Source organism: Juglans regia, chromosome 8, assembly GCF_001411555.2.
Source record: "Juglans regia cultivar Chandler chromosome 8, Walnut 2.0, whole genome shotgun sequence".
NCBI lineage: Eukaryota > Viridiplantae > Streptophyta > Magnoliopsida > Fagales > Juglandaceae > Juglans > Juglans regia.
In genome coordinates, this window is record NC_049908.1 from 11,218,389 (window position 1) to 11,245,871 (window position 27,483).

Below are 27,483 nucleotides of genomic sequence, written 5' to 3' on the forward strand. Positions count from 1 at the left end.
ATTAATGAAACGGTCCGTTTCAGTCCACGCTGAGGCTTGCACTTGCAGACCTGTACTCGGGAGTGTATTAAGAATTTCTCTTTCCATAATCCCATATCTCTATTGTCCATATGTGCTTTAGGCCTTCTGGTTTGACTAGAAGAACTGCCACGTGAAAGCTGCAATGCAACTCGTTGGTTATCTACGTGACCCGTTTTTCCAGTTTGTCCTTTCCTGGCATCCAAACAACCCCCGAACATCGAAAGTCGAAACAGGAAAAAAAGGGAAGGAAAAAAAGATCCATATTCGAAGAAAATGGAGAAAACCCCAATGTCTCTCACGGCAATCCTCACCCTTTTCCTTCTCCTATCAACACTCGCCGCATCATCCCCCACAACCACCACCGACGATGCGCAGTCCGTGTACAAGGCCATCCAAGACTTCAACTTCCCCGTTGGTCTGCTCCCCAAAGGTGCCTTGGGATACGAGCTGGACCGATCCAACGGCAAATTCAGCGCATTTCTGAACGGCTCTTGCAGTTTCTCCCTCGAGGGCTCATATGACTTGAAATACAAGTCCACCATCAGCGGCTACATCTCCGAGAACAGGCTCACCAACTTGAGCGGTATCAGCGTCAAGGTCTTGTTCTTGTGGCTGGATATCGTGGAGGTGGTTAGGGACGGGGACCAGCTTGAGTTCTCTGTGGGTATTGCATCGGCTTCTTTTCCTATCGATAGTTTCTACGATTCCCCGCAGTGTGGGTGTGGATTCGATTGCGATAATGGCCAAGTAAGGAAATTTAAATTCAATCCTTTTGTATCTTCTATGTAATCGGAATTCTGAACTCTATCATTTTTTTTTTTTGTGGGATTTGGATGGTGGGTTATATTTCACAAGAGATTAATGGCAATAGGTTTCGGTTATCTATCTCGCAAATGATGAATTCTGGAACAAAGTCTTTTGTTTTACTGAGGTTTGATTATTTAACTTTTGAGTGGTCGTTTACATTTCTTGTATAGAAATTCGATTTGTACAGAACCACCTGCAATGAAAATTAATAGGGACTGCGGTTTGTTTGATGTTCTGGGAATATGGTTGTGATCTTGTTTCGAAAACACTGTAAGCTGGCCTGGTGGGAGAGAATGGAAATGGCTTGAGTACTTTGTTTTCATGTCAAAAGGGAACCTTCTGTTACGGACCTTGGCTGAGATTTGTGCTACGTGGATTGGGGAGGAATAGGCGAACTGGAATCATTCCAAAAATTGTTGAGCTGAATAGCTCTGTTGAATTGATTTTATATTGGGGGAAATGGGAAAAGTTTTCTGACTACGCTAGATTGAAGTGGGAGATGCAATCAAGATTAGACTCTGGCATGGTGTATGTAGTGTCATGGTATGGCTAATCAAGGAGGTTTCCCTGATGTGTACAGTGTTGCTGCTCTTGTCAAAGAGACAGAGGTTTCTATGGCAGATCATCTGGAGGAGTAATGACAAAACCGGTTTTACAGCTACATTTTTAAGACCTCATTTGTTTTCAGAAAACATTTTATCTCATCTAATCATTACAACTTTTCCAACTTTCAATACAAAATAAAATAAACAATTCAACTTTTTCAAATTCTAAAATAAAAATAATATTAAAAAATATATTCTAACAATATTTTATTCAACTTTTTAACTTTAATCTCAACTCATCTCATCTCATCTACGAAAACAAATGGGGCCTAAATTGAGGGCACTTTTGTAATATAAGTTGTAAAATAGTTATAGGAGAATCATTAATTTACAAAATGCAGTGATGCACCCATTTGAAAGAGATTTGTAAAAAGGGTTGTATCTTTATAATTTTCCTTAAGATATCTAGCAACCTTTAATGTAAGTTTTATTCAAAAGGCCCATGATTGGGCTGTAGGGGCCTATACAATATTCTTTTATATGTTATATCCAATAGTTGGAGAAGCAGAGGGGGTGAACGCAAGCTCCTGCAGACCCCTTCCAAGAAAGGGATGTTAAATGCCCTGTCTTTCTATATTTGTTCTTATCCCCTGTGAATCTGTGATAACAAGCCGGCGGACTAAAGTCCCCCAAGATCTGTGTAATTTTCTTGGATAGCCTCATCAGAGGCATTAACACCAGGGATAGTCTAAGAAAAAGACACATTGTTGTGATTGATTGATTTAGCATGCGTAAGAGGAGTGGGGAGCCTATGGATCACGTTTTACTCCATTGTGAAACGGCGGGTGGGGAGTGTCTTATTCAGCCAAGTTAGATTGGCTTGGGTCATGGCAAGAAGTGCAGTGGACCTTTTTAACTCTTGGAGAGGGTTACGTGATTGCCCATAAATTGCAGCAATGTGGAAAATGGGTACCTGTTTTCATTATATGGTGTATCCAGAGGAAAATGAATGATAGAAATTTTTATGAGTGTGAACAGAGGATGAAGGAGCTATCGAATACTATTATTTATTTTATTATTACTTTTCACATACTTTTACTATTATTCAATATTCTATTATTACTTTTTCATTACTTTTTTACTATTATTCACAAACATTCTCAAACACTTTCACTGTCCAAACGTATTAGTTTGATGGCTATTAGTTTGATGTATCCATGCTTAAGGGTCCATGTTTGCTTCTCATCGAAGCCACTATTTACCTGCTGAGGGTTACTTTGTTGATATATGATGTGACAAATCTTAACATACAAAAATGATGACGAATGCTATGGCAGTTTGTAAATTTGAAAGATCTATGTATCATGTAGTTGTGTTTGGATGTTGAGATGATCTGAGTTGATTTATGAATAGTAATATTTTGTTGGTCCCATTGAAATGTGTTTGAATGGAAATAGATTGATATATGTGTTTAAATGTATGAAATAGGTTGAGATGAGCATTTAACTTTTTTATGAAAAGTTGAAAAAGTAATAGATCCACATAGCATAGTAACTGTCTTAAGCTCAGATAAAGGAAGTAGGTGATTGGTGAATGATTTGCATGAACAAAAGAATGATTTGCATGTACTTTTGTTCACTCGATTTTTTTTTTCTAAGTCACTCCTTGATTATTAGCAGACAATACGATGAACTGTTACTAAATTTGTGCCATATTGTAGAGCTGAACTGTGTTTGTTCCTCAACAGTGCAGTTGCCTTATTTAAACTCAAAAGCTTGCATATAAAATCTAGGGAATTTCAAAATTAGTAAGGTTGTATGATTGGAAGACATTTCATTGCTAGTTTTCTATACATAAAGAAAGCGTAGATAGGACTGTTCACCTGACCTGAACGGGTCAAAAATTTTACTTCTGTACCGACCTAAATTTTTCGGGTCGGATGAAATATTTTTTAACCGAAAAGGTCTAGCCGGATTTTCGTCCCAAAATTGCCTGGATTTTTTAACCAAATATTTTTGAAAAAGAGTGGAGTCTATTATTAAAAAATTAATTTTTCATGTAAATTCTATATTTATTTATTTTTTATAAAATGAGTGCACGACACTTGTATAACTCATGACTGCAAATATTATTTTTTTTTTATTTTTTTCCCAATGAATGAAGGGAAGCAAGACGTGTCTATAGATTAGGCACCTTAATTTCGGATGAGAAAGTGTTGTAATATGTTAAAGAACAAGTTAAATGTGGGAAAAGTTAAATGTTTTATGGGCACAAATCCTCATTCTATCGGTGTTTCTTTTGAACGAAACGCCTTATGTTGGTGTTGCAACTAAAGATTATGAAGTTGATGTTTTGTAAAGACTACAGCCGGGCACGTATGAGGAAGAGAGTGGGAAATTGGATTTCCAAGCGTTTTGACCTGAACTCTCGAATCTAAAGTGGGATAATCTAGAGTAGAGAGATATAGATATATAAAGTGAGTCTCACAATATTTATAGTTGTCACAGTGAATTTTTTATTAATAAATAATGTGACTCATTTTATGTATTTATCTTTCTTCCACTCAGCATTGGTCATTCAACTCTAATAGCGGGTCCTAGTTTTAGAGAGAGAGACTCATTCTCTTTAGAAACCACTACCAAATCAAAACTTGCGCAGAGGGGGGATGAGCTTTGGCTTCTCTCTCTCTCTCCTCCCTCTTTCATCCCTCCATCTCCTATCTAGTTTTCTTTTTTCTTTTTCTTTTTTTGGTTGTTTTTTAGGGCTAAGTATGGCGGAAGGTCAATCTGTTGCTCTCTAGTGCCCAGCGACCACCATGCCCCCTACCGTAGGTTTTCCAAGGCGGGCAAAGAATTTCGCCAAATGGCGCTACTCGTCAGCCGCACGCACAATCCAAAGTGGGCGCGTGAAATCCACGTGTCACCGCTAAGGGTATTCTTTTGCCGCCACGTGCAGCTTTTCTCGGTCCAAGGCCACCGGTTACTTCAGACTTGATTGACCGTCATACTCCCAGGGTGGCGTGTAGCTCTCACACGCCCTCACAATCATTTTGTTTTTTTTTTTTTCCTCAAAGGTTGAAAATGCAGTTTTATGTCTTTCCAAGATGTAATTCATTTTTTTATCATGTATCTTTAATTTATGTTATGTCTTTTGTTTTAGAAAAATAAAAACAAAAAACACATAATCTCTTGGACTTTTGTGACTTTTGTCCATAAAGTGTTTCTCTTGGATTTTTGTCCATAGAGTGTATCATCTACTCTGTCTTAGACAAAGTATGGAGTTTGTAAATTCTGTCTTGGACAGAGTTGTGTTGTCTCTCAGATAGTGGTTTGTAGAGATTTACAGTATGGACTAGACCATATCAATCACAGTTGTGTATTAGGAAGCTATTAATATTGTAGTTAGCTTATTATGTATGTTTCATGTCACAGTTGTAATATTCGTTATTAGTGACTGTAGTATATTTTTTTTTTTTAAAAAAAGTCTTTCTTCCACTCTAAACTCTAGGATTTTTGTCCGGATCCAAATCTCAAATCACCCCCAAAACTAGTTTTATTTTGTCAGAAGTCTTAAAACGCTACCAATTGATTTCTCTTTACCCCATAACATGTGACAAATGTTAACCCTGTTACCTATAAATTTTTTCAGATCCAACTCCTATTATAAATTTTACGACCTCGTTCGTATTGAATGAGACAAGCAAAAGAATAAAGATTGAAGTACAAATACTTTTTTATATTACCTGATTTTATAGGTTTTTTTACATACTAATGTATGGTGATTCAATAAATGTGTTTATATATTGATTATTTTCATAAATGGTAGGCTCCTAAATTAGTGATGTGTTTGACATTTGGAATTCTCTCTATCTTTCCAAGTTAGATCTCTTTTTTTTGTTATTTTTTTTCTATCTTTTGTGTCAGCTTTAAACCTTGTCCTTCATGCGTCTGTCTTGTCCCATTAGCTTTATCTTTGTCTCCTCTCCTCTCCTCTGTCAGTGGGCTTTAACTTGTTATGCGCCTTTGATTGGGCTTACACGTTTAAATTAATTTAACCCCCGAAACATCGGCAAACAGGCATTTTTCTAAAGTTTATGCTATTGCTTATTTGACTTGGAAAGATCTTGAATAGAGATATTTTCAAATTACTCATACGAATTGGATGGTCTAATCACTAATATTTGAAAAAGGTGCAGATTCTATATAAATGCTTTATTTATATCTCTCTAAAGTTGCGTTTGAATATTGAATTAAGCTTAATTTTTTTATAAATAGTACTAAGTTGAGTAGTAGAGAGAATTATATGAGATCCATCTAAAATGAATTTAAATTATATTTAGATGTTAATATGAATTTAGTACTTTTTATAAAAAGTTAAAAAATATTATGGGTTCTACGTATAAAGATGTGTCAAGTTGAAATATGTTATGGATCTCACGTGTAATGAGATTTTGAGTTGAAATAAGTTTAGTAATTTGAAAGTTAGATATTTGGATGTTAGACTCGGCTTAAAATGAAGCTAAGCTTAGCTAAGTGTTGTAACCAAATGCAGCCTAGATTAAACTATATAATTCGATCAAGCAATTAAAAAATCGGAATTTTCAAAGAAATTGCTAGAAGTGATACATAAGTGTACGTATATTATGATAGCAAAAGGTTCCTTATCAATGAAGAAGATTTATAGCAGAAGGTATAACAGCCGTGGAAGTTATAATGTCCTCCATTATTATTAAATCCAATCCATAAATCGTCCTCGTATTGCCTGCACTCATAGCTTCTCTCTTTCTTCCTCTTACAGGAATATAATTGTTCTCAGATCTTACTTTAATTTCACTATTACTTCACTATTATTTACAATTCATATAATATGCTCTTAGGTCTAGTTTGATTAATCAGATACGAGAAATTTATGAATAATAATGAGACAGTTTATGAATAATAGCAGTAAAATAGTTTAAATTAAGATGATTTATGATATTTTAGAAAATGAAAAAAAGAAATTGAATAAAAATATTATATAGTTAAAATATTGTTAGATATAATTTTTTAATATTGTTTTTATTTTGAAATTTAAAAAAGTTGAATTATTTTTTATATTTTGTTTGGAAGTTTGAGAAAAATATAATGATTAGGTAATAATTAGATGAAAAAATTAAGAATTTTAAATTTTAAAATTGAAAAGTGTTTGCATTTAAATAATGTTTAGATAATGAGATGAGATTCGGGCTCGTTCAAATAGTGAGATGAGATAGTTTTAGATAAGTTAAATAAAATATTATTAGAATATTATTATTATTTTTAGATTTGAAAAAGTTGAATTGTTTATTATAATTTATATGAAAATTTAAAAAAATTATAATGATAAGATGAGATGGATTGAGACTTTTGTATGTAAATAGAATCAATATAAAATAAAATAAGATGAAATGACATAAATTAAAACTATTTATGATACCAAACGGGACCCAGTATCCAAGCGGATCCTTAATTGTTTTGGATACAAAGTCCCACTGAAATTGCATGAATTCCGGAAGGAAATTAAGGTCAAAGCCAACGTTACCAACTCTTACACGTAAACTGCAACGGCCAATTCCTCCCGTATATCTCTCCAAATTGATGAGCACTTGGCAGAACAAATTGTGCTCTTTGTTGACGTGACATATTCTTACCTTATTTAACGTGAGGAATGATATTTATAATTGTGGATGTGTAAATATCATATAATTATGAATGTGTAAGTATTATACAGTCGTTTTAAAAAAAAAAAAATATAAAATCTATATAAAAATAAATTAATTTTTAATAGTAGACCCTACTCTTTTTCAAAACGATTGTATAATATTTGTGCATTCTATAATTATATGTAACATTACTCATTTAATACAAAGGTATCGGCAAATCACCACATCTACCTTCCAACATAGATAAGTACTGTCGCAAGCTTAATCAAGGATTCTGATTTTTTTTCATTTAAATAATGTTAAATATAGTTTTATGATATGCAAGTAATGTACACATCATTTAAAAAAAAAGTAATATTTATTATTAAATATTTATTTTTTTACGTAAGTTCTAAATTTAATTGCCTTTTTTAAAAAGAACGTGTGAGATTTGAACACACTAAAATTATAAATATCATTACTCTTTTATTTTTTTAATAAAAAGCATAATTAAATTTATAAATAATAGGTACCTCTCTTTAGAACTGATAATAATTAGTAGTGGAAAACTAATAAACGTGAGTGAGAGCGTAAATAAAATAAAGCAATGTTATATACAGTCTCTATTTAAAGATTGTAATATAAGTTTAGGTAATTTTATCTTTAAAATTTTTTAAAACTATAAAAATATCTCTTTTAAAATGATGATTTTTCTCATTTAATAAAAGGCTTACACATATCGTCTCCACTTAGAGACTGCAAATAGAATTTCTCAATAAAATAAGCCGATCTCATATAATTTCTTGACGTAATATTTTGTTGGGAATAGAGCGATTTTTGACATGATCTAAGCTTCTCCCCTATATTATAGTATCACATAAGACAAATTTTTTTTTAAAAAAAATAATAATACAGCATGGCGAGGAGTGTTTGAGACATTGAAACCACGCACATGGACAGAGTTTAGGATGTTCATAAGAGAAGGTACATAATATTTTGCTTGCTTTGTATGATAAGCATTATATTCCATCAACAGTGCCTTGGAGAGCCAACTATTTTAAATAGAAAAATGATATTAACATTTTTAGAGTTTATAAGTCTCACACGTTTCTTTAAAAAAATAAATTCTTTTGAGATTTAAATAAAAAAAAGTATTATTTAATAATAAATTATATTTTTTTTAAAAAAATATGCAAAATTTACACGCTAATTCTAAGATTATATCTAAACTTACTCATTTAAATATAAGTTAGTGTACAGAACAAAACCGAGCTTGAATATTATTATTTTTAATTCATACAACCAATCCATTAATGCATGTTTTTTTTATATTTTTCAAAAAGGTATATTGTCTCCACCACACGATTTATTTTATAATATGGTGTTGGAAGATAGAATCTTAATCGGCACATGCCAACCTTCAAAAAGAGCCACCTAGCTAATTTCATGGCAGCTACTATGCAGGGACATTGGAGTGTGCGAAACCCAATCATTCGTTAATATTTATTGAAAATATAATATAATTAAAATAAAGATGGAGCATAGTGGAGTAAGAAAGATTTGCTGCATATTTTTTATTCTCAGTGGTATTAGAGGTTGGCTACATTTGTTTTATTAAGAGTAATTGAAAGAGTAATTCAAATCACTCTGAGTGCTTTCACTGAAAATGAGGATGAGATTGTGTGAATATATTTTTCATCTTCCTCTTGATCTCTTTTTTCTTTCTATTATCATTGTGTGAATATGCTTTTATAGTAGTGTATTTTTTCTCTCTCCTCTCCACCGGTTCTATTTTCGTTAGATTTATTGCACTTCGACCACCATCAATCGACAAGTACCCCACGACACAACGTTACTACCACCGATCTACTGGAATGACGCAGAACCACACCGTAGCTTATGAATATCTCATGGAAAACCGCCTTGAGAAGAAAAAGTGAAGAAGAACAGAAGAGGCAGAAGAAGAAGAAGGTGAGGATGAGAAGAGGAGAAAGAGGCAGAAGAGAAGCCGTGTTGTGGGGCTAAGCAGGCTATGAAGGAGGAGATGAAGAAGATGGGGAGTTGGATGGCGAGGGAATTGAGAGAGAAAAGAAAAGGAAAGAAAGAGATGAGAGTCAATCTAAGATTTTTTTTTCCCCTTATTTACCTTTATGAGAGACAGACAGACACGAAGAGGGAGTGATTTATCTTAAAATGAAATAACATCGTTTTGTGGAGTTTATATACTCTCTAAAATGGTGTCATTCCATAACGAAACATATTTTATATATATATATATATATATATATATATATATATATATATATATATATATATATGAGAGCTTCTTGGGGCAACCACACAAATTGCTTCCACTTCAAAAGGGCTTACACTCAAAGTTAATGAATGGTGTGAGGCACTTCAATTTGCACTCAATTATCAATTAAAAGTCATAGTGATTAAGGGTGGCTACCACCATTGCCAAATCCAAGCAACCCAGATAGTCTATATGTACTTGGAACAATCTAGCCGCGACTAGGTTTGTGCAACCCAGTCATCGCTTTGATTGTAATTTTTACCATGTGCAAGTGCAAATTGGGCTGCCCTAATACGCTACACACAACGTATGCATGCTCAAGTTGTAGACTTCATGGAGGAGTCTTTTTGTAGTTAAACTAGTATGTCACCTTTTATGATCATGATGGGAATTAAGGGTGAGGTCATTGGTTCTAGCCCCAGAAGAGCACTCTCTTTATAAATATAAAAAGAGAGGTAGAGGTCAGGTTCTAATAATAACGAAAGATGTGGATCTAATCCTTGAATAATTTTTTATTGGATTATTATTTATCACTATTAGATAATCTTTTATTAGATGATTATTTATCATTCAATTGTGATAAATGTATCACATCTTATATAGTGAGATAATAGTTTGATGTATATCATATATTATTGTAAAAAATAGGACGGAAAGACTAAGGGGATGTTTAAAAAATAAAATGAGATGAGAATTTTGTAAATAATAGTGAAATAGTTTGAGTTAAGATGTTTTGTGGAGTTTTAAGAAATGAGAAAAAGATTAAATAAAAATATTATAAAGTTAAAATATTGTTATAATATAATCTTTTAATATTAGTTTTGTTTTGGAATTTGAAAATGTTATATTATTTTTTGTGTTTTGTTTGGAAGTTTAAAAAAATTGTAATGATTAAATGAAAAAGTTAAGAATTTAAATTTGAAAAGTATCTATGTTCGAGTAATATTTGGGAAAAAAAATCTTGAGAAATTTTGAGATGAGATAGTTTGTGTTTCCAAACAATAGCTGTTTAACAGCACAACTATTCTCAAATATTCTTATATATTTCTTTTCCAAATATTATTTAAATAATAAATATTTTTCAATTTCAAAATCTTTAACTTTTTTATCTAATAATCATTACAAATTTTTCAAATTTCCAAATATTACTCAAACACAAAATATTTTTCAATTTCAGAATCTTTAACTTTTTCATCTAATAATCATTACAAACTTTTCAAATTCTCAAAACAAAACATAAAAAAAAAATCTAACTTTTTCAATTTTCAGAACAAAATAATATTCAAAATTATATTCAAATAATTTTTTAACTTTATACTATATTTTTTCAATATTTTTCTCTCATTTTTCAAAATTTAATAAAATATTTTAATTTAAATCATTTTATTAATATTCACAAATATACCGAAATATTCAAGGCATGATACTGATAGACAAACATATTGAACTGAAGGATTAAGACAACAATATTTAAAACACAAGAAATAAAAAGCAAAACATAGTAGTACAAATTATCCCTTTCAATCTATCATCAATCATGTTCTAAAATGCCAGTGAAAGTTATAATTTAACCAGTGCCCCTCAAATTTTATCTACATTAGATTGGTCAAATAAAAGTTATCCAAAATATTTGCTACAATGTATCTATCTTTCAAGTCATCTATGAAAACTACTATAGCTAAGTCAAATGAATTCTTTTATCTTTTTTTCTCTTAATCCATCTCAATCGGTGAGGTCTAGATTTTTTCCTAGCAATAGGGTAAAATTATCTACCCTAGCACTCGATCTCAAACATTCAGATCTAGGTTATTCCATTGTTTGATTTTTCCTCTTCATTTTACAAGTTTTATTTGGGAAATTTTGTAGATATGCTAAACTAGGTATCTCTGGCACCCCAATAGCTAGCAGACATGATAATGTTGTACTACAAGCAACACAATTAAAATGTGAATAAAGGCTACCTAATAAAAAGACACAACGATGTGTCTTTCACCTTAGTAGCATAGATGTTATACGGGAGATGGACCAAAAATCTTCACACATGTGGAAAAGAAGTAGCAATTATTACAATGAGTATAAAAAAATCTAGCATGGCAAATCGTTTTGGGGGCTAGTGACCAATCGATGGCCGGTGATTCAAAAATGCACAAATAAGTTTTGTGTTGTCATGATCCAAGTAGATTCATTGCATCTAAGTGGTGCGATGAAGTAGGACAAGGTATGAGTTTCTAACTGTATCAATTCTAAAATTTGTTGTTGAAATTATCTTCTCACATTCTCACTACTTCACATATTTAGATCGAAAGAGCTAAAATTATGTATAAAGAGATTGAGAAGGTCACTTCCAACATGGAACACTATTGGTGTCTATTGAGACACTAACCAAAATGGTAGCAACATATGTCCATGTTGTTAACAAGAACAAAACTACGTGGAAAACGCCCAACTATGACAGAATCGACTCCATTAGGAGACGACACGATAGATGACAATATATAGGTCATTTCTGAGAGACCTCTAGGCAAGAAGGTTAAAACAGAAAGAGAGAGAAAGAAGAAGGCTAGAGAACCTTCCGATGCTGAATTTGTTGAGGTCTAAACTAGCATGAGAAATGATTAAGCCATATGCACTTATGAAAGAAGATAAGCTGTCAGCAATTTAAATTCTGATAGGGCATAATTACTAATGGAGAAAGAGGAAGAATGATATAGAGAAAAGGAAAATCGATATGAAGATAATGAAGTTAGATCTTGTTGGCATGAATGGAATGCAGCAAGAGTATTTCTTAAATCTTCAAATAAAGATTTTCGAGGATTCAAGGAAGCGATTTTCATCTCCATCTCCATTTCAACCTTTAGAAGATGTGTAGCCTTTTGTTGGTGTAATGTTTTGAGATTATTCTTATCCACTTAATATTGTAATTAAACACTTTACAATTGGTTTTAGTAGTTGGGCAACTACATGTGGTTGAAATACATGTGGCTGTGGCTCGGCAGCAACTATTGCTTATGCTATTTTGTGACTTTTTGTTATTTTGGACTTAATATGGGTGTTTGTGATTGTGCGAAGCAACTATATGTGAATGTTGTACTGATGAAAATTTTCTATTTTGGGTGTTATATATTTTTAGTTCAAGTGATGAAACCTGTTGTGAAGCAGTACCATCTTAGGTGTTATATATTTTTGGTTCAACTATATGTGAAGCAGTACCATATGTGAAACAAACATGTATTTTCTAACTTGGCTCGTTTTCATCTCTGCATGAAATATAGCAGGCAGTGTTGGATTGTGATTGTTATTTGTGTGTAAGTATATTTGTGTTGCATTGTTGGGTTATAGAAGGCAGTGTTGGATTGTGCACATGAGATTTTTATTTACATATGAAACTGTTATTGACGATTATTAAAATAAAATAAAAAGTAATTAAAAATTAAAATTAATTAAAGAAATAAAAATAATAAAATTTTATTATTATAGAGAGTATGATAGTTAATCTAATATAATTTATAAATTTTAATTTTTGAATGATTAACTAAATATAAAAAATTTACATATTAATCAAATTTTAAAGAATGGGATGAACAATTCAACGCCCCGAAATTTCGTAAACTTCAAAGTTTAAACTCAGATATAAAGCGTTTTTAATTTGAACTTTTAAGTTTTGTTTTCTAGGTTGCTACCTTGTTGTTGACAGCTTCCTTGTTCAAATGAGTTTTATTAGCAAAACTCTTTGAAATTGTCAATTTTTTTTTTTTTTTTTGGTGAAAGTTTTAAAAGTGGATGTTGAAGTTCACTCAATTTTATTTGAATAGTAGTAAATTGAATAGTAATGAATTGAATAGTAGAAAGAGTTATGTCAATGTGTGATCTATCTAAATTGAATTTAAAGTGTATTTAGATATTAAGATGAGTTTAGTACTTTTTACGAAAAGTTGAAAAAAATTATGAATCTCAAGTATAAAGATGTGTTAAGTTAAAAAAATATTGTAGATCTCACATGTAAGGAGATTTTGAGTTGAGATGAGTTTAATAATTTAAGAATTAGGTGTTTAAATATTAGATTTAATTTAAAATTAGACTGAAGTCAATTGAGTCTTAAAACCAAACCCAGTTTTAAATATCTAAATGTATACTCTCTTACGTGTTTTTCCTTAAAAAAAAAAAAAAGATATATATCAACCCACAAAACAAATTATTTAGTATGGAATAACTTTTAAATTCCAATTTCCCAGCATAAATTGTCCAAGTTGGGAGACCCTGACGAAAGACAAAATAAAAAGCAGATGCAGATCGATATATAGAGTATAAAAACAAAAACCAAGCAAGAAGAGAACCGCCCCACGATCCCATGGCTTAACCCTTACACACAAAAGGGACATCCAACATCAACCGCCGACGCCCACAAGTACAGTCCGAGGTATGTATCTTCCTCATGAAACGCTCAGACCAGAGCAAAACCACCTTCATGATCGGGATTTCTGGAAATATGATAGAAAAATGCTGTCTTTCATTCCGAGTATTATTATGGGTAACGTAGATCCATTTTTCTATTTAAATGATTGATATTTGAAACAATTTAAAATGTGTCAGGAAATTTTGGGGATGGGGACTCCATCTGAACATCTAAGGTAGGAAGAATAGATATGAAATTATTCCATTCCTCAAAATCAGAAGCTAACAAATCTGGAAAATGTTATACAACCCGTTAACTATCTAGTCGACAGTAGTACAGATCGAGGGCACTCAGTGCTTGCTTTTCAAGAGCAGTGCACGCAGTTCGGCCACGTCGACCTCGTCCATGCAGTTCTCCGGTCTGTAGTAGCCGGTAACGGGGTCTGGGACCCAGGCCACCTTCTCGGTGGAACCCGCCGCCGCAGCATCTTCTCCTGCCTTCTTCACCATCCTTGCACCCGATGAACCCCCTCCTCCTCTTGCTACCGTCGCCATTATTCCTTGTGACGACGCCGCGTATCCACGCCTGTACCAGGGGTAATAAAATAATGGAATCTTATACGTCTCCGCATAGAATATAGATTTGTCTCAGAAGAACGAGCATCGATTTAACGGGACCAATAAATTATAAAAACACAGTCATAAGGTGTTTGATAAAATTTTGAGTTTTTCCCAGTACCTGCTTATAGCATTAGAGAATCCATCGACGAGGAGAGAAGAGAAAAGCTTAGTGTTGGAGAGAGAGCGAGCCATTGTGTATTACTCGTGAGCCACCGCAGAGAGATTTTCCAGCGAGGAAAAAGAAAACCTTCCAAGCGAGCGAAGGAGAGACAGAAGAGAAACCTCAACGTATTCGACTACCCCAAGAAAGCTTCTTTGGAGCAGAGGAGGAGGCAGGGGGCTCTATATATAGGGCCGCGTAGCGAAGTAGGGCAAAACAGATGGGACCCATTAATCATATTTATTTATTGAATAATGATAAGTATGTTAAAAAATAACGAGATTTATTATTAAAAATTTAATTTTTTTTATATTTATTTTTTATTTTTAAAATAATTGTATAATATTTATATATTACAATTATAATTATTATTTTTTAAATTTATTTATTTAATTTTTGAAAGGTTTTATTTCCTTTAAAAAATAATTTAGTTAACGTTTTAAAAAAATAAAAACAATTTAAGGAAAAGTAACTAGGAAATGAAAAGAGAAAGGTACGAGCAGTTGCGTCCACCAGTATTAAACGGACAGACCTCGTCACAGCGTCCAACGCCTCTCGTTCTTTGCGCAACCCTTCCACGGTTCCAACTTCCACCCACCTGATCTGTTCGGAGAGAGCCTCCTCCTCCGTTTTTTTTTTAAATTAAAAATAAATAGTCATATAATTTGTTAAAAATATATTATAAATAATTGATTTTACTTATTCTCATCTATTTAAGTCTTTAAGATAACTAATAATTTCTAGTATTAGAGAGGAAGTTAGTTCAAATCTTAACTACATACTACATCTTATTTAGTTAAATATTCACGTATTAAATTCATTATTGAGAAAATAGTATGAGAAATACTATTTAAAATATAATATGCATAAGTAAATCTGCATTTTTTTCGATTTAAGTTTAATTAGATGCTTTTGAGTTATATTGAGAGTTATATTCTTAGAGCATTCTCATCCAATTTCCTTCAAAATTTTCTATAATTTAACTAAAAATCATATTCCTTAAAATTTTTCTTAAATTTTACTTATTTTTCAAAAATCTTTTACATCTCATTCTCTATTATTTTTCTTTATTTTATTAAAATAATATTTCTCTATTTTTTTATTATTTTTTTCTCTTACTTATATTTACAAACTTAATTATTCAATATTTTTTCTTATATTTTCGAACTATTACTCTAGTGAATATTTTAAACAAAAATTTAAATTATTTTTTTGCGGGTATGATAATATTTTTAAAATTAATTTTTTTATATTTTTGGAATTATTTAAATTATTATTTAAAACTATAACAAATATGAATATGACATAAAGTATAGATGATTGGAAGAAGAATTTACTTTATTTATTAGAATAAAATATTGATAAAAAAATGATTTAGGAGATAAATAGTGATTCCCTATATTTAGAAAACCATTGTTAATTTCCTAAAACCTTTCCCTATAATAGAGATTCGGATGCAGGGAAGATTTTAACTAAATCTCTAAAAATTTTCTTAAATTATAGGGAAAATGTACCTTTGTGGTACCAACATTCACATTCAGTTTCTTATAATTTTCTTTAAATTTTAGCTAGAAATCATATTTTTTATAATTTTTTCTTAAATTTTATTCATCTTTAAAAAATTTCGTACATCTCATTTCTTATATTTTTTCTATTCTAGTAAAATAATATTTTTCTATTATTTCTACATCTTTAACTATTCCGTATAAAATATCTATAAAAATTGATTTATGAGATAGATAGTAACTTTTCAAATATAAGGAAATACTGTTCACATCCTAAACCTAACCCTTAAAATAAGGAATCGGAGTGCTTATTTTGTCAAAAAATTAAGTTATTCCCTAAAATTTAGAAATTTAGGAAGTATAGAGAACCGATGGAAATGATCTTACAAGTACAATCGTCTCTCGTTTTTTTGAGTTCTTTGTTTCTTAAAAATTAATATACTTAATTATTAAAATTATATTTAAATACTTAAAAAGAAGAAAAGTCGGGACAAGTGGTGCAGTGTGAGCATCTAGAAAAGGGCAAGGAAGGCGGCGGGTAGCAACCGTCCATGAACGTGGGCGTGTGGAAAAGACGACGGGAACTGGAAGAATGAAAGAAAGAGGCCCCGACCGACCTCCGGGTCCAGGTGGAGACAGGCTGTTTCTGTCTCGGTCTCTCTACTCACCACACCAAGGGATTTTTGTGTCGTGCACCATCTTTCCATTACTACCTCTTTTCTTGTTTTGTTCTGATGTGTGTTCTGTTCTGTTCTTTGCTTCACATTTTTAGGTGGCTATCATTCCAACCCTTGTCATCCATCCTAGAATCAAATAATATGCGGAATTGATAAAAAACTATAAAAAAAAAAATACTTCCTTTTAATTCATGTTAAATATAATTTTAGATTATATAATTTTCGTACACTCTTTTTAAAAAAATAAGATTTACTAATAAAAAAAAATTATGTGATGTCAACATTTAAAAAAAAACGTGTTTGCACACTTAAGACTGAAAATATCATTTTTTCTTTATTTTTAGAGAATTTATATTTGTAATAATAAAATACGCAAGTGTTACGCACTCCTTTTAAAAAAATGAGTAAATATGAAATTCACATAAAAAAATAATTTTTTAATGATATATCTTACTCTTTTTTGAAAGAAATACACATCATTTTTACAACATATAACTATATTTAATAGTACAAGACTTAAATAAATAAATCTCATATAAATTCTCGTAAAAAAATATATATTATTTTAAAAAAATATAAAAAAACTACTTTTTATTAGTAAAATCTATTTTTTTTTATAAAAAATTTATATAAAATTTATGACTTGTATTTAATATTTAACACTCGAACTGTGCTGCGCATCAGCCGAAAGCTGCAACACACCTTTCATTAATTTTTTTTTTTTTTTTTTCTTTCTTTCACCCAGCACGTTAGGTGTGCTGGGCTTCTTCACACGCTGCTTCTTGTGAAGAAGAAGTATTATTCTTAACACTCGCACCTAATGCTGTTGCTGGATTTACATGGATATTCGTGTATCAAATAACTCCCAAAAAGTTATTGCCAATTAATAAAAATCTAGCTAAAAAGAAAAAAAAGCCATGCATGTGGCAGTAGTCCAGGCTGTTCATGACAGACATACGATGCATCATGAAAATGGAGACTGGCTGGATTTCATTTCCCTAGCTGGGGGATATCAGTTTAAAGTGAAACCCGTGAATCCCACAGCAAGAGTACTACTAGGCCTGCATGCAGCATCAACAGACTTCGCTTTTATTATTCATTCGTTCCTTCATTTTCTGATCTGTTGAGACGGTTAGAGGTGACAAATCGTGTTTTTGGTCACGTTGATATTGTTTCGAGTTATAAACATTTGATCCGAATCCAATCCATTAAGTTAAACATATTAAACTTTCAAATCTTAACTCAATTTATCTAAATAACAGATCGTGTCATGTCATCCGTTTAATAATTAATTAGAAATAAATTAAAATAACACAACCTATTTAAACTCGTTTCATGTAAACGGATTGAACTAATACGCATAATTCATTTGGTCTGATTAACATAATTTCACATAGAAGTTAAAATCTATATTTAGTAGTAGCCACAACATCTTAAAAAATATATCAATATTTTTCAAATTTTAACATATAATAAAACCAATATTACAAACTGTAAAATAACAAATATATATAAGCATAAGTCTAGAATTATAATCCCAATAATAAAAATATTTTTTTAAAGTATACTAAAAAATACTAATATTACAACTTAACATAATAAAATTTTAATTTTGAAATAAAATTTAAATGAATCAAAACGGATTGATTTCATGTTAAGCGGGTTGACCCATTAATAAATCGTCTCTTAACGAGTCAACCCGTTTTGACCCGAATCCGTTAACATCAAACTCAAACCCGCTAATTTTGTGTCGTGTTCGTGTTAAGTTCATGGATCGTGTCATATATTGTCAACCCTACTAAGACTACTGCACTGCCATCTGATATGTATCTTGAATAATGCTACTTGTCCCAACATGGGTCTCGACAATTAATGAATGAGTTGTAAAATCTTTTTCTTAAATGCTTGAGGATATAAAAAATGAATGAGTCTTTTATTTCTTGGTATTGCATTACAATGGGCACCGCCTATTGTTTCTGTTTTGAGTGTTGTTGTACGTTGATATGAAGATCATGTCATTTACAGCAGGACACTTCATGGACATTAACACCCGTTACATCATACATGCTCTCCTCCTCACTTTACATTATTTCAGAAGCTAGCATGCAGTAATGCTGCCGCGCGCTATCGGGGGCAGGACTACTTGTGCGCGCGGTCCACTGCAATGGGACAGAGTCAATGAGTCTCGTTACTGCCGGCTGAGTAGAAGTGGAAGTGTGGAGGTTGTATGAATAGTAGGAAGTTCAGTAGATTTTTTTTTCTCGAAAAGTTTCAACACTGTATTAACTATTTTAAATGGAAGAGTGGACACTCTCGTCTTTTAAGTTGATGTTAAAATCTCAAGACCATCTCCCATATCTTTAAAGTTTAAACGGATCATTTCAGATTTAGCTCTACTTAATTGAGCATGTCATCGTAATTATTGCAATCACTATTCGCATTTGTGACGCGTATCCTAATTTAATTAGGTCGACACATCAGATATGTTACGATACTGTTTGATACAGTCTTAATATGTATAAATCTACACATTCTATTTACAAATAAGTTGACTCTATTGTTAAAAAAATAATTTTTTATTTTAGTTACAAATTTATTCAATTATTTAGATTTAGGCTGCGTTTGGTTTTTAAATTAAGCTGAACTTAGCTAAGTTCAGTCTAACTTTAAATTGAGCCTAACATTCAAACACCTAACTCTCAAATTATTAAATTCATCCAAATTCAAAATCTTCTTACATGTAAGATTCATAATTTTTTTCAACTTAAAACATCTTTATATGTGGGACCCACGACTTTTTTCAATTTCTCATAACAAATATTAAATTCATCTTAACATATAAGTACACTTTAAACTCAGTTTAGATGGGTCCCATATAACTCCATTCACTACTCAACTGGGCTCAACTCAACATCTAAACGCAGTCTTAATCAATCTAAAATTGTAATTATCATTTCTAGAACGAAATTATTAATTCTTATTTTAAAAAATTATATATTATAGTATTGTCTGAATTTTATCTTATTATGCTAATGCAGCATTACTCATTAATTACTGAAATGATTTCTTTAAAGTAATAGTTGATGCATTAACCTAATATCATACGAGTAAAATAATAGCGTAATACATAGCATAATTGTTTCTTTTATAACAATCAAGATCAATCTATCAGCAAAGCCAATTAGAATTTTGAGGAACTAGATTGATCAATCACTCTCAAACCAGATTTTATGTGTGATTTATATTTTAGTGTGGAGCCTAAATAATCGTGTGTGATTAATAATTGTTTTAACAAAAAAAAATAAAAAAAATCACACATCCTCTATGTGATCTGATTTGGAGAAGTTTTATCATTTGGGCCCTTAATGGGGCTGAGCCTATCAATTGAGCATTTACTGATATGAGGTATGAGTTGCTCCATTTCGGCCCACTAAAAAAACTTCCAAGCCCATATGGAAACGGTCTCAGCCTGCGGGCACTGTTTAGGGTAATCTTTCCGATCGTTAATCTGGACAGGAATAGCCGAACCCTCAAAGCCCTGCACCTTCCCCCCTTCAATGGCAGAGGCTACTACGGGCACTGAGGTCCCACCCAACGTGACTATATACATCAACAATCTCAACGAGAAAATCAAGCTTGAAGGTACTGAGACATGCACTCTCAATCTCCCTCCACATCTTTCTATTTCGAATCTTGTTTTTTTTTTTTTCAATTTTGAATTTTAAATGGCAGAGTTGAAGAAGTCGCTGCTCGCTGTGTTCTCGCAGTTCGGGAAGATACTGGAAGTGCTGGCGTTCAAGACACTGAAGCACAAAGGTCAAGCGTGGGTGGTCTTCGAGGACGTCTCCTCCGCCTCCAATGCCCTTCGCCAAATGCAGGGCTTCCCTTTCTACGACAAGCCCATGGTACAATTCGTTTCCATTGATTTCTCAATCCCCATTTTTTTTTTTTTTCCTTTCTCGCTTTCAATATTTTGTGTTTACTCTTTTTTCTCAATCCCCTCAGCATAAAGTTGCCTGCATTGCTTTTCTCTCACTCTTTTTTCCAACTTCCGTTGCACTTGAATTTGTTTCTTTTGTTAACAATCAAATTTGATGGATATTGTGTAATTAACACAGAGAATACAATATGCAAAGACAAAATCAGATATAATTGCCAAGGGTGATGGTACTTTTGTTCCACGGGAAAGACGTAAGAGGCATGACGATAAGGGTAAAACACTTCCCTCTTCTCTGTTCTCATGTCTCCTGAAACCTTTTTTTCTTTCTACTCGTACAGTTGGAACTCTTTAACCGTCGAAAAGTTTTCTTCAGCATATTTCATGAGTGTATGTATGCATGGTTGTATCGTGTTTCTCATCTTCTCTTTTTCTCTTAGGCGTGAAACGATGTTTGGGTTTTGTGGGATTCAATTCAGTATCCTGACCATTTTAGAACTTGATGTTGGTATTGACTTTTTAACTTGGAAGTTCGTAGAAGATTTTGTCATTGATGTAGATTCGGGATGTGGATATGATGTGATATAGCTATGGTGATTTGAAAACTCCATAAGTAGGATGAACTAGGGCTTTATATATTAACTTATTTTTGTTTATTTATAGTTTTAAGTTTTGTTTTTAATCAGACAAGCATCCATTCTTTGCACGTTAGTTGAACTTTCCTAGGTTTTAACTTGTAGCTATTAGAAATAAATGAAATTCATGTGCTGTTTGGAAGGTGGCTTCAGTATGTGTTTAGGAGGATCCACGTTCTGTATCATGCGTTCCAAAGTTAAAGTTAAAGGGGTACTCCTGATTTTTTATTACCGGTTTGTCTTTTAAAAAGTTTTAAATGCATCCAATTAACCAGGAAAGAAGAAGAAAGAGCAACATGATGCTAATCAAGCTGGAATGGGTTTGAATCCTGCTTATGCCGGTGCTTACGGTGCAACACCTGCTGTAAGTACTAAGCATGTTTTCTTAAATTTTGGGCATCAATTCTGAATTCATCGCTAGATACGGTTTCCGAAACTAGGATTTTATTAAACATTGGAAATGCCTGTGCTTAGATGCAGTCTGATGGGCGTGCAATTTCCTAGTCTTTACTTAATTTTCTTTATACAAACCTTACTATGTTCGTTCAGCTCTCTCAGCTACCTTATCCGGGCAGTGGAAAGCCTATGCTACCAGAGGGACCTGCTCCACCAAATAACATTCTGTTCGTGCAGAATCTTCCACATGAGACAACTCCCATGATGCTTCAAATGCTCTTCTACCAATATACTGGTTTTAAGGAAGTTAGAATGGTGGAAACAAAGCCAGGGATTGCCTTTGTGGAGTATGGAGATGAGATGCAATCAACGGCAGCAATGCAGGCACTCCAAGGTTTCAAGATAACCCAACAGAACCCTATGTTGATCACCTATGCAAAGAAATAGACTATGCAAGGTTGCAATTGCATCTCCAACTAGATGTCACCAACTGAATGAGTTGTCATATATTCTCGTATGCTTTTTTGTTGCTTTGTTACATTCTCAATCCAAAGTAGCCGTTAGAAGTGAGAGCATGTATTGTAGCAGTTGTAATATCAGTTATGGTCTTTTCGCCCCATTTGAGAAGAATTAAGTAGCTTATCAGACTGCTTCTTGGTCAACCTGCCTAAAGTTTCTTTTATGTTATTCGATGAGCTCAGAAACTGTTACTAGGTTTACTATTGTTGCCGTGTATCCCACAAACTTGAATCTCTCAATCATCTTAGCTGAAATTGTAGCTTTCTCAATCTCAATGCTGCAATTTACAAGCCAAAATCTGTTTGTACACCATTGGAATGAGTTTTGCTTGAATGAGTTCCACAGATGGCACTTTGCATCGGTCCATTTGAGGCAACTCAATTCCATTCCCTTTGCTGAATGTTGCAGTTTGCTATCTCTCATTCAATCATCCATAGCACCATGCAAGACTTGGAATTTGTAGCCGTTATGTATTCAAGAAATATTTTTTGTCCTAATCTCATTTTGAAGCACTACAGCCACAAAGAAATTACACAAAAGTAATTCTACAAACTGACGTGATTTCATGTGATATGTCGGATATGTTTTACAATAAAAGTAACTTTACAATATGACAAATCATATCAAGCCATATCAGTTTGTGAGATTATTTATGTGTAATCACTTTATGATTAGAGTATTTCTCATTTTATAAATTACAAAAAAGGGAGCGCAGTATCAATCCTATGTGATCAGGAGCATGCAGCACCAAGAAATTTGACTCCAATTCAGAAAATAGCGAGCTTATTGCTTACAAAATACACCCTACACCCTCTTCAACTCGATGTTGTGTTTGTCCACTTGGTCTTTCGAATCTTTTCTCCACCCTTGGATCAGTCTCTCTTGCTTCTTGATAATGTCACTCTTTATCCTTAAGTCTTCCTCCATCAAAGCAATCTCCTGTTAAAAGCAGAAATCGCAATGAAGACTTCGAGTTCACAGTAAATTTCAGGAGCAGTGATAGGATATACAATATCAACTGCAGATGGTCATTGCAATACCTTATATTTATTTATTTATTGAGAAGTAATGCGACCTTTGAGTTACCTTTCTAAGTGTTTCAACCTTTGTTGGCTGATCTTCACGTTGCAGGCCAATAAAATTAAGGTGAAGCTTCTTGGCAGCCTCCATAAAATCTCGTGCATACCTTTCCACATCAACTGTCAGTCACAAATTTGACACCTTTTAGCATGTACTAAATGTGAAGACAGACTGAGCCCTTAAATGAGTAAAGCTTTCCAGAATCCAAATACACCTCATAAAGATTTCCGGAGAAAATAAAATAGAAAAAGGAAATGCCCCAAGATCTTGGGAACCAGAAGGATAAAATTTACGTTTGGATAGTGAGATGATCTCAAATGATCTGTGAATAATAATGAAAAAGTAACGATAAAATATTGGATAAGAGTGAATAGTAATAAAAAGTAGTGAAAAGTAATGATAAAATATTGAATAGTAGTAGAGTAAATCTAAAACACAACCTAAGAGAGTACTGGGAAGTTCTGTAGCAAGAAAAATAGAAACACTAAAGGCTTTCTGCAAGCTCATTGTACACGAATTCCACAGTCACTTGTATTTTGGGACATGAAAGAGGTAATCTTTATGTAAGGTTTTCTATTAGTTCACTATCACTCACCCTTGAGATGATTATCACTGATTTTTTCCCTCTTTTGTTGGGGTAGGGGTGAGGGTGGGGAGGGGTAGATTAGCGACTGACAGTTCAATTCCATCTCCCAAAGGAGGAATATCTATTTCGTGGGCAGAGCAAGCTAAAGTACCCATCAATGACACTCCATATTCCCAGGACAAAAAATTATCCAAGCACAAGGAAAGAAGCACCTGACTTAAGCAAAAGCAAGCCCCTGCACAAATGATTTGTAATCATCACCAAATCCTCATCAAAGGAATTATGGATCTTTGAAGCCTTAACAGAGGTTCTACCCTAGCATTACAAAGTTTCCACCCATTAGATGAAAAAAATGTTTCCTAAAAACAACCTTTTGAACACATTAAATATCTTACTCCCTCAAACCCAATGCCAACTTACTGAACACCTCCCAACTAAAGTTTTTGAGATAAAAAAAAAGATGGACTATCAAAATCTCCAATGATTTTGAGATTTCTTTTAGGTTGTGCACATGAACATCAACTGTTGATTTCACTACTGAAAATTAAATGAGAGGAATCAAAATACTTATGTAAAAATATTAATATGCCCAGCCACATTTTTGCAAATATTTTTTTTTATTAATAACAAATGAAAAAATAAACTTGAGAGTGAGAGAGATATGTCATGATTGAACTAAACTACAACATCTAGCAGACACCATCCTTCTAAATAATATCAGTTAAATACCAGAATAATCACTTAAGCCTATTATTAGCCTTCCAAGAACAATACTCAATGTACCAAAGACAATAAAAAGTTACCCAAAAATAGAAGAAGATGTTACAACTTGAACATTTACCCCACAGAGTCTACTATAAGCTAAATGGCTTAAAACATTCTTGGCCATTAACCACGAAGAATAACCTAACTTTTTTACAGAGTCTTCTGCAAAGCAATAGATGAAAATACAACTGGCAACAGGAGTGGAAATGTTATGTTGAGCTCTCATTGATACCTTAGAAAGGAATCAATACAATCCCATTAATAATCATTTATATCCCAGGAAACCCTAAATTGGTGCGCACCTCCAGACCCTAAATTAGATCATCCTAGTTTTGCAGACTTTCACACTTCTACATTTCCTTTCTCAAAAACATCAAAATATAATCTTCTTCCTCAAATTATAATTTTCCAACAGCTCAATTAGTTTTGCATTGTAATGCTTTGATCCTAACTACAGCATTCTATGCTCCTCCCTCACAATAGTTCAACCACAAAAAGACCATTTTGGAAAAGTGTACCACAAAGTGCATTGATTGAATAGATCGATGTACTACTTCCTTTATATCTACACTCATAAACCCCAAGGGGTTGGCCCAAGTGCTGAAGGCCTTGGTCTTGGGGTATCACACCCTTCAAGGTCCAAGGTTCAACACCTCATGGGTGCAAACAATCCTTTGGGCCCACACCCCCTGGTGAAAAGCCAGTGATTTAATTAGTTCCGTGTAGGGAAACTTCCGAAGGTGTGGTGCACGGGACCGGGGTTTACTCTACAGGAGTGGGTCCGAAGGGCTCTGCCTTGGAGAAGTTCCCCGACATAAAATAAAAAATTAAAAAAAAATTTAAAAAAAAAAAAAAAAATTCTACACTCGTATTTGATTGACATTACTTCTATAACATTTTAAGTATTCAAGACAACCATCTCTAGGTAGGCCTTGATGATTTGACTCTCTCTAAAATTTTCCAAAGTCGGCTTTCGAATTCTTCCCCGTTGTCTTACATCTTTAGTTTGAGTAATCATTCAGAAAATAGTCCCCTTTTGAAACAAAACATCTATTTCGGCTGTTACCTTACGGGGATTCTATAACCAAAAATAACGCTATAAGCTTCATGTGATTCCTTGACTCCAAAACTAGAATGCAAAACACAATCTCAAGGAGTCAAGCCTACCGGTGCACACCCTTACGTTATTCACATTCATGTTTGGAAATTATAAATTTTTGGGGACTTCTCTACAACTGATACAGCAAAATGCTTCCACATTCTGCAGCAATATTATGCTTTCTAAGTCGTGAATAAAAAATAATAATAATTAAAAAAAAAAAAGATTTTTCGTTCAAATTGTACAACAGGTCTCTTCAAAATTTAGCAGAGAAGACCAGCACAGAGACTGTCTTCTAGGAAGGTCCAAGCCTCATCAAATTAAAACCACTCCTAAGCTAATATATGCTTGACGCTATGAAGAAACACAAGGAAGAAAAATTGTCCTATTTTCAGCAACACAAAAAGAAAAAATTTATAATGGAAGTGCAGATAATAGCCCTTCGGGTCACGCAAAAAGAGCAATGCCATTATGCCAAGCTAAAATTAAGACAGATAAAAGAACTATACCAACGGATTCTTTGATGAGTTTCTATAAACATGAATGACCAACAAGAGTCAGAAGAGTGGGGAAATGGGTCTACTTACTCTGATGAGAAGGGTGCGGAGAACGGTCTATAGCTTGAAGCTCTCTCGCGGGCAAGCACGGAAGCAAAGCAGCCTCTAATGCCATGACGCAAGCAATCATGTCGTCCCTTGGAGGCGGCAAGGACTGCAGCTGTGAATCAATCTGGTGTGGCTGATCTACCGCTTGTCGCTCCACCATTTCTATTCAACAAAACCGATAGGGAAAAAAATCAGGAAAAAATACAACAAAGTTACACACGACACAACACAAGAGAGAGAGAGAGAGAGAGAGAGAGAGAAATGTGCCTGTATGACAGCTATGTTTCAAAGACTCAGAGAAGCCTAGACAAAAGTGGTCATGAAAAGCTCCGATTTAAGGTCTTTTTGGGTCTTTCCGATCGTTGGTTTTTCCCCCGAAAATGCACCTTAGATTGAGAAGATTAGGGGGCACCCCTTCCCCGTACCCCGCCCCATGCAGCGGGGGGTGGGGTTTTTACCCCCGCTCTTGGGATGTGGGGTAGGGGTACCCTGCCCCCATGGGCGGGGTGCAGGATAGATTTCCAATTCGTCCTGTCTCTTTTAACTTAAAAAAAAATACTACTTTTATTTTATTTAAAAATTATTTATAAGTGTAAAAGTAATTAAAAATACATTTTTAGATCCAAATTACAAATTTAAATTTTGTAAATATGACTATAATTTAAAAACTATGTAATTTTTAAATTTACTAGTACATATTTTGTGTAAATTGTAGTGTATTAGTTTTTAAATTATGTAGTTTTTAAATTTGTCAATACATATTTTGTGTAAATTGTAGTGTATTAATTTTTAAACTATGTAATTTTTAAATTTGTCAATACATATTTTGTAAAAAAATCTAACAAATTGTAATATATAGTTATATATACACAATTTTTAAAATATAAATATGTATTTAATAATATATATATATATATAAAAAATGGGGACGGGGGAAGGCGGGGGAAACGCGGGGCGGGGTTGGGCCCTCCCCACCACCCGCCCCCGCCCCCGCCCCCGCTAGGGGTCCTAGATGCGGGGCGGGGCGGAAGCGGAGCGGGGCAGCAGGAGCTGCCCTAGAGAAGATGAACGAAATAGAATACGAACGCGGGGCTTGGCCGTCGACTTGAAATTGGCAAATTCCGATAACTAAGTTTGTTTTTACAATTCCTTTCAATTCATCTCATCTAATTATTATA

The 27,483-nt window shown here is 33.2% G+C and overlaps 4 protein-coding genes across 5 annotated transcripts; 2 read left to right on the forward strand and 2 right to left on the reverse strand.

The window, feature by feature from the left end:
• The first annotated feature begins 114 nt into the window (after positions 1–114).
• Positions 115–1,058, forward strand: LOC108979821. The gene has a single exon (XM_018950590.2). The coding sequence runs from the start codon at positions 295–297 to the stop codon at positions 808–810; it is 516 nt and encodes a 171-aa protein (XP_018806135.1). The 5' UTR covers positions 115–294; the 3' UTR covers positions 811–1,058.
• A 12,789-nt stretch (positions 1,059–13,847) lies between these two features.
• On the reverse strand, positions 13,848–14,661 carry LOC118349249 (indole-3-acetic acid-induced protein ARG2-like). The gene is made up of 2 exons (XM_035693044.1): positions 14,460–14,661; positions 13,848–14,306 (listed from the first exon to the last, which is right to left on the reverse strand). Exons 1-2 carry the CDS (start codon positions 14,531–14,533, stop codon positions 14,072–14,074), a joined length of 309 nt encoding a protein of 102 aa, XP_035548937.1. The 5' UTR covers positions 14,534–14,661; the 3' UTR covers positions 13,848–14,071.
• A 5,506-nt stretch (positions 14,662–20,167) lies between these two features.
• Positions 20,168–22,377, forward strand: LOC109021403 (U1 small nuclear ribonucleoprotein A-like). 2 transcript variants are annotated; one of them, XM_035693641.1, is made up of 5 exons: positions 20,168–20,325; positions 20,416–20,588; positions 20,802–20,895; positions 21,531–21,619; positions 21,805–22,377. In XM_035693641.1, the coding sequence occupies exons 1-5, from the start codon at positions 20,241–20,243 to the stop codon at positions 22,096–22,098; spliced, it is 735 nt and encodes a 244-aa protein (XP_035549534.1). In that variant the 5' UTR covers positions 20,168–20,240; the 3' UTR covers positions 22,099–22,377. The 2 variants fall into 2 exon arrangements, with proteins under 2 accessions (XP_035549534.1, XP_035549536.1); XM_035693643.1 differs by having other exon boundaries at positions 20,181–20,325; positions 21,814–22,377.
• Positions 22,172–26,861, reverse strand: LOC118349313 (mediator of RNA polymerase II transcription subunit 28-like). Its single transcript, XM_035693644.1, has 4 exons — positions 26,573–26,861; positions 26,288–26,467; positions 23,257–23,369; positions 22,172–23,109 (listed from the first exon to the last, which is right to left on the reverse strand). The coding sequence occupies exons 2-4, from the start codon at positions 26,463–26,465 to the stop codon at positions 22,975–22,977; spliced, it is 426 nt and encodes a 141-aa protein (XP_035549537.1). The 5' UTR covers positions 26,466–26,467; positions 26,573–26,861; the 3' UTR covers positions 22,172–22,974.
• Positions 26,862–27,483: the final 622 nt, after the last annotated feature.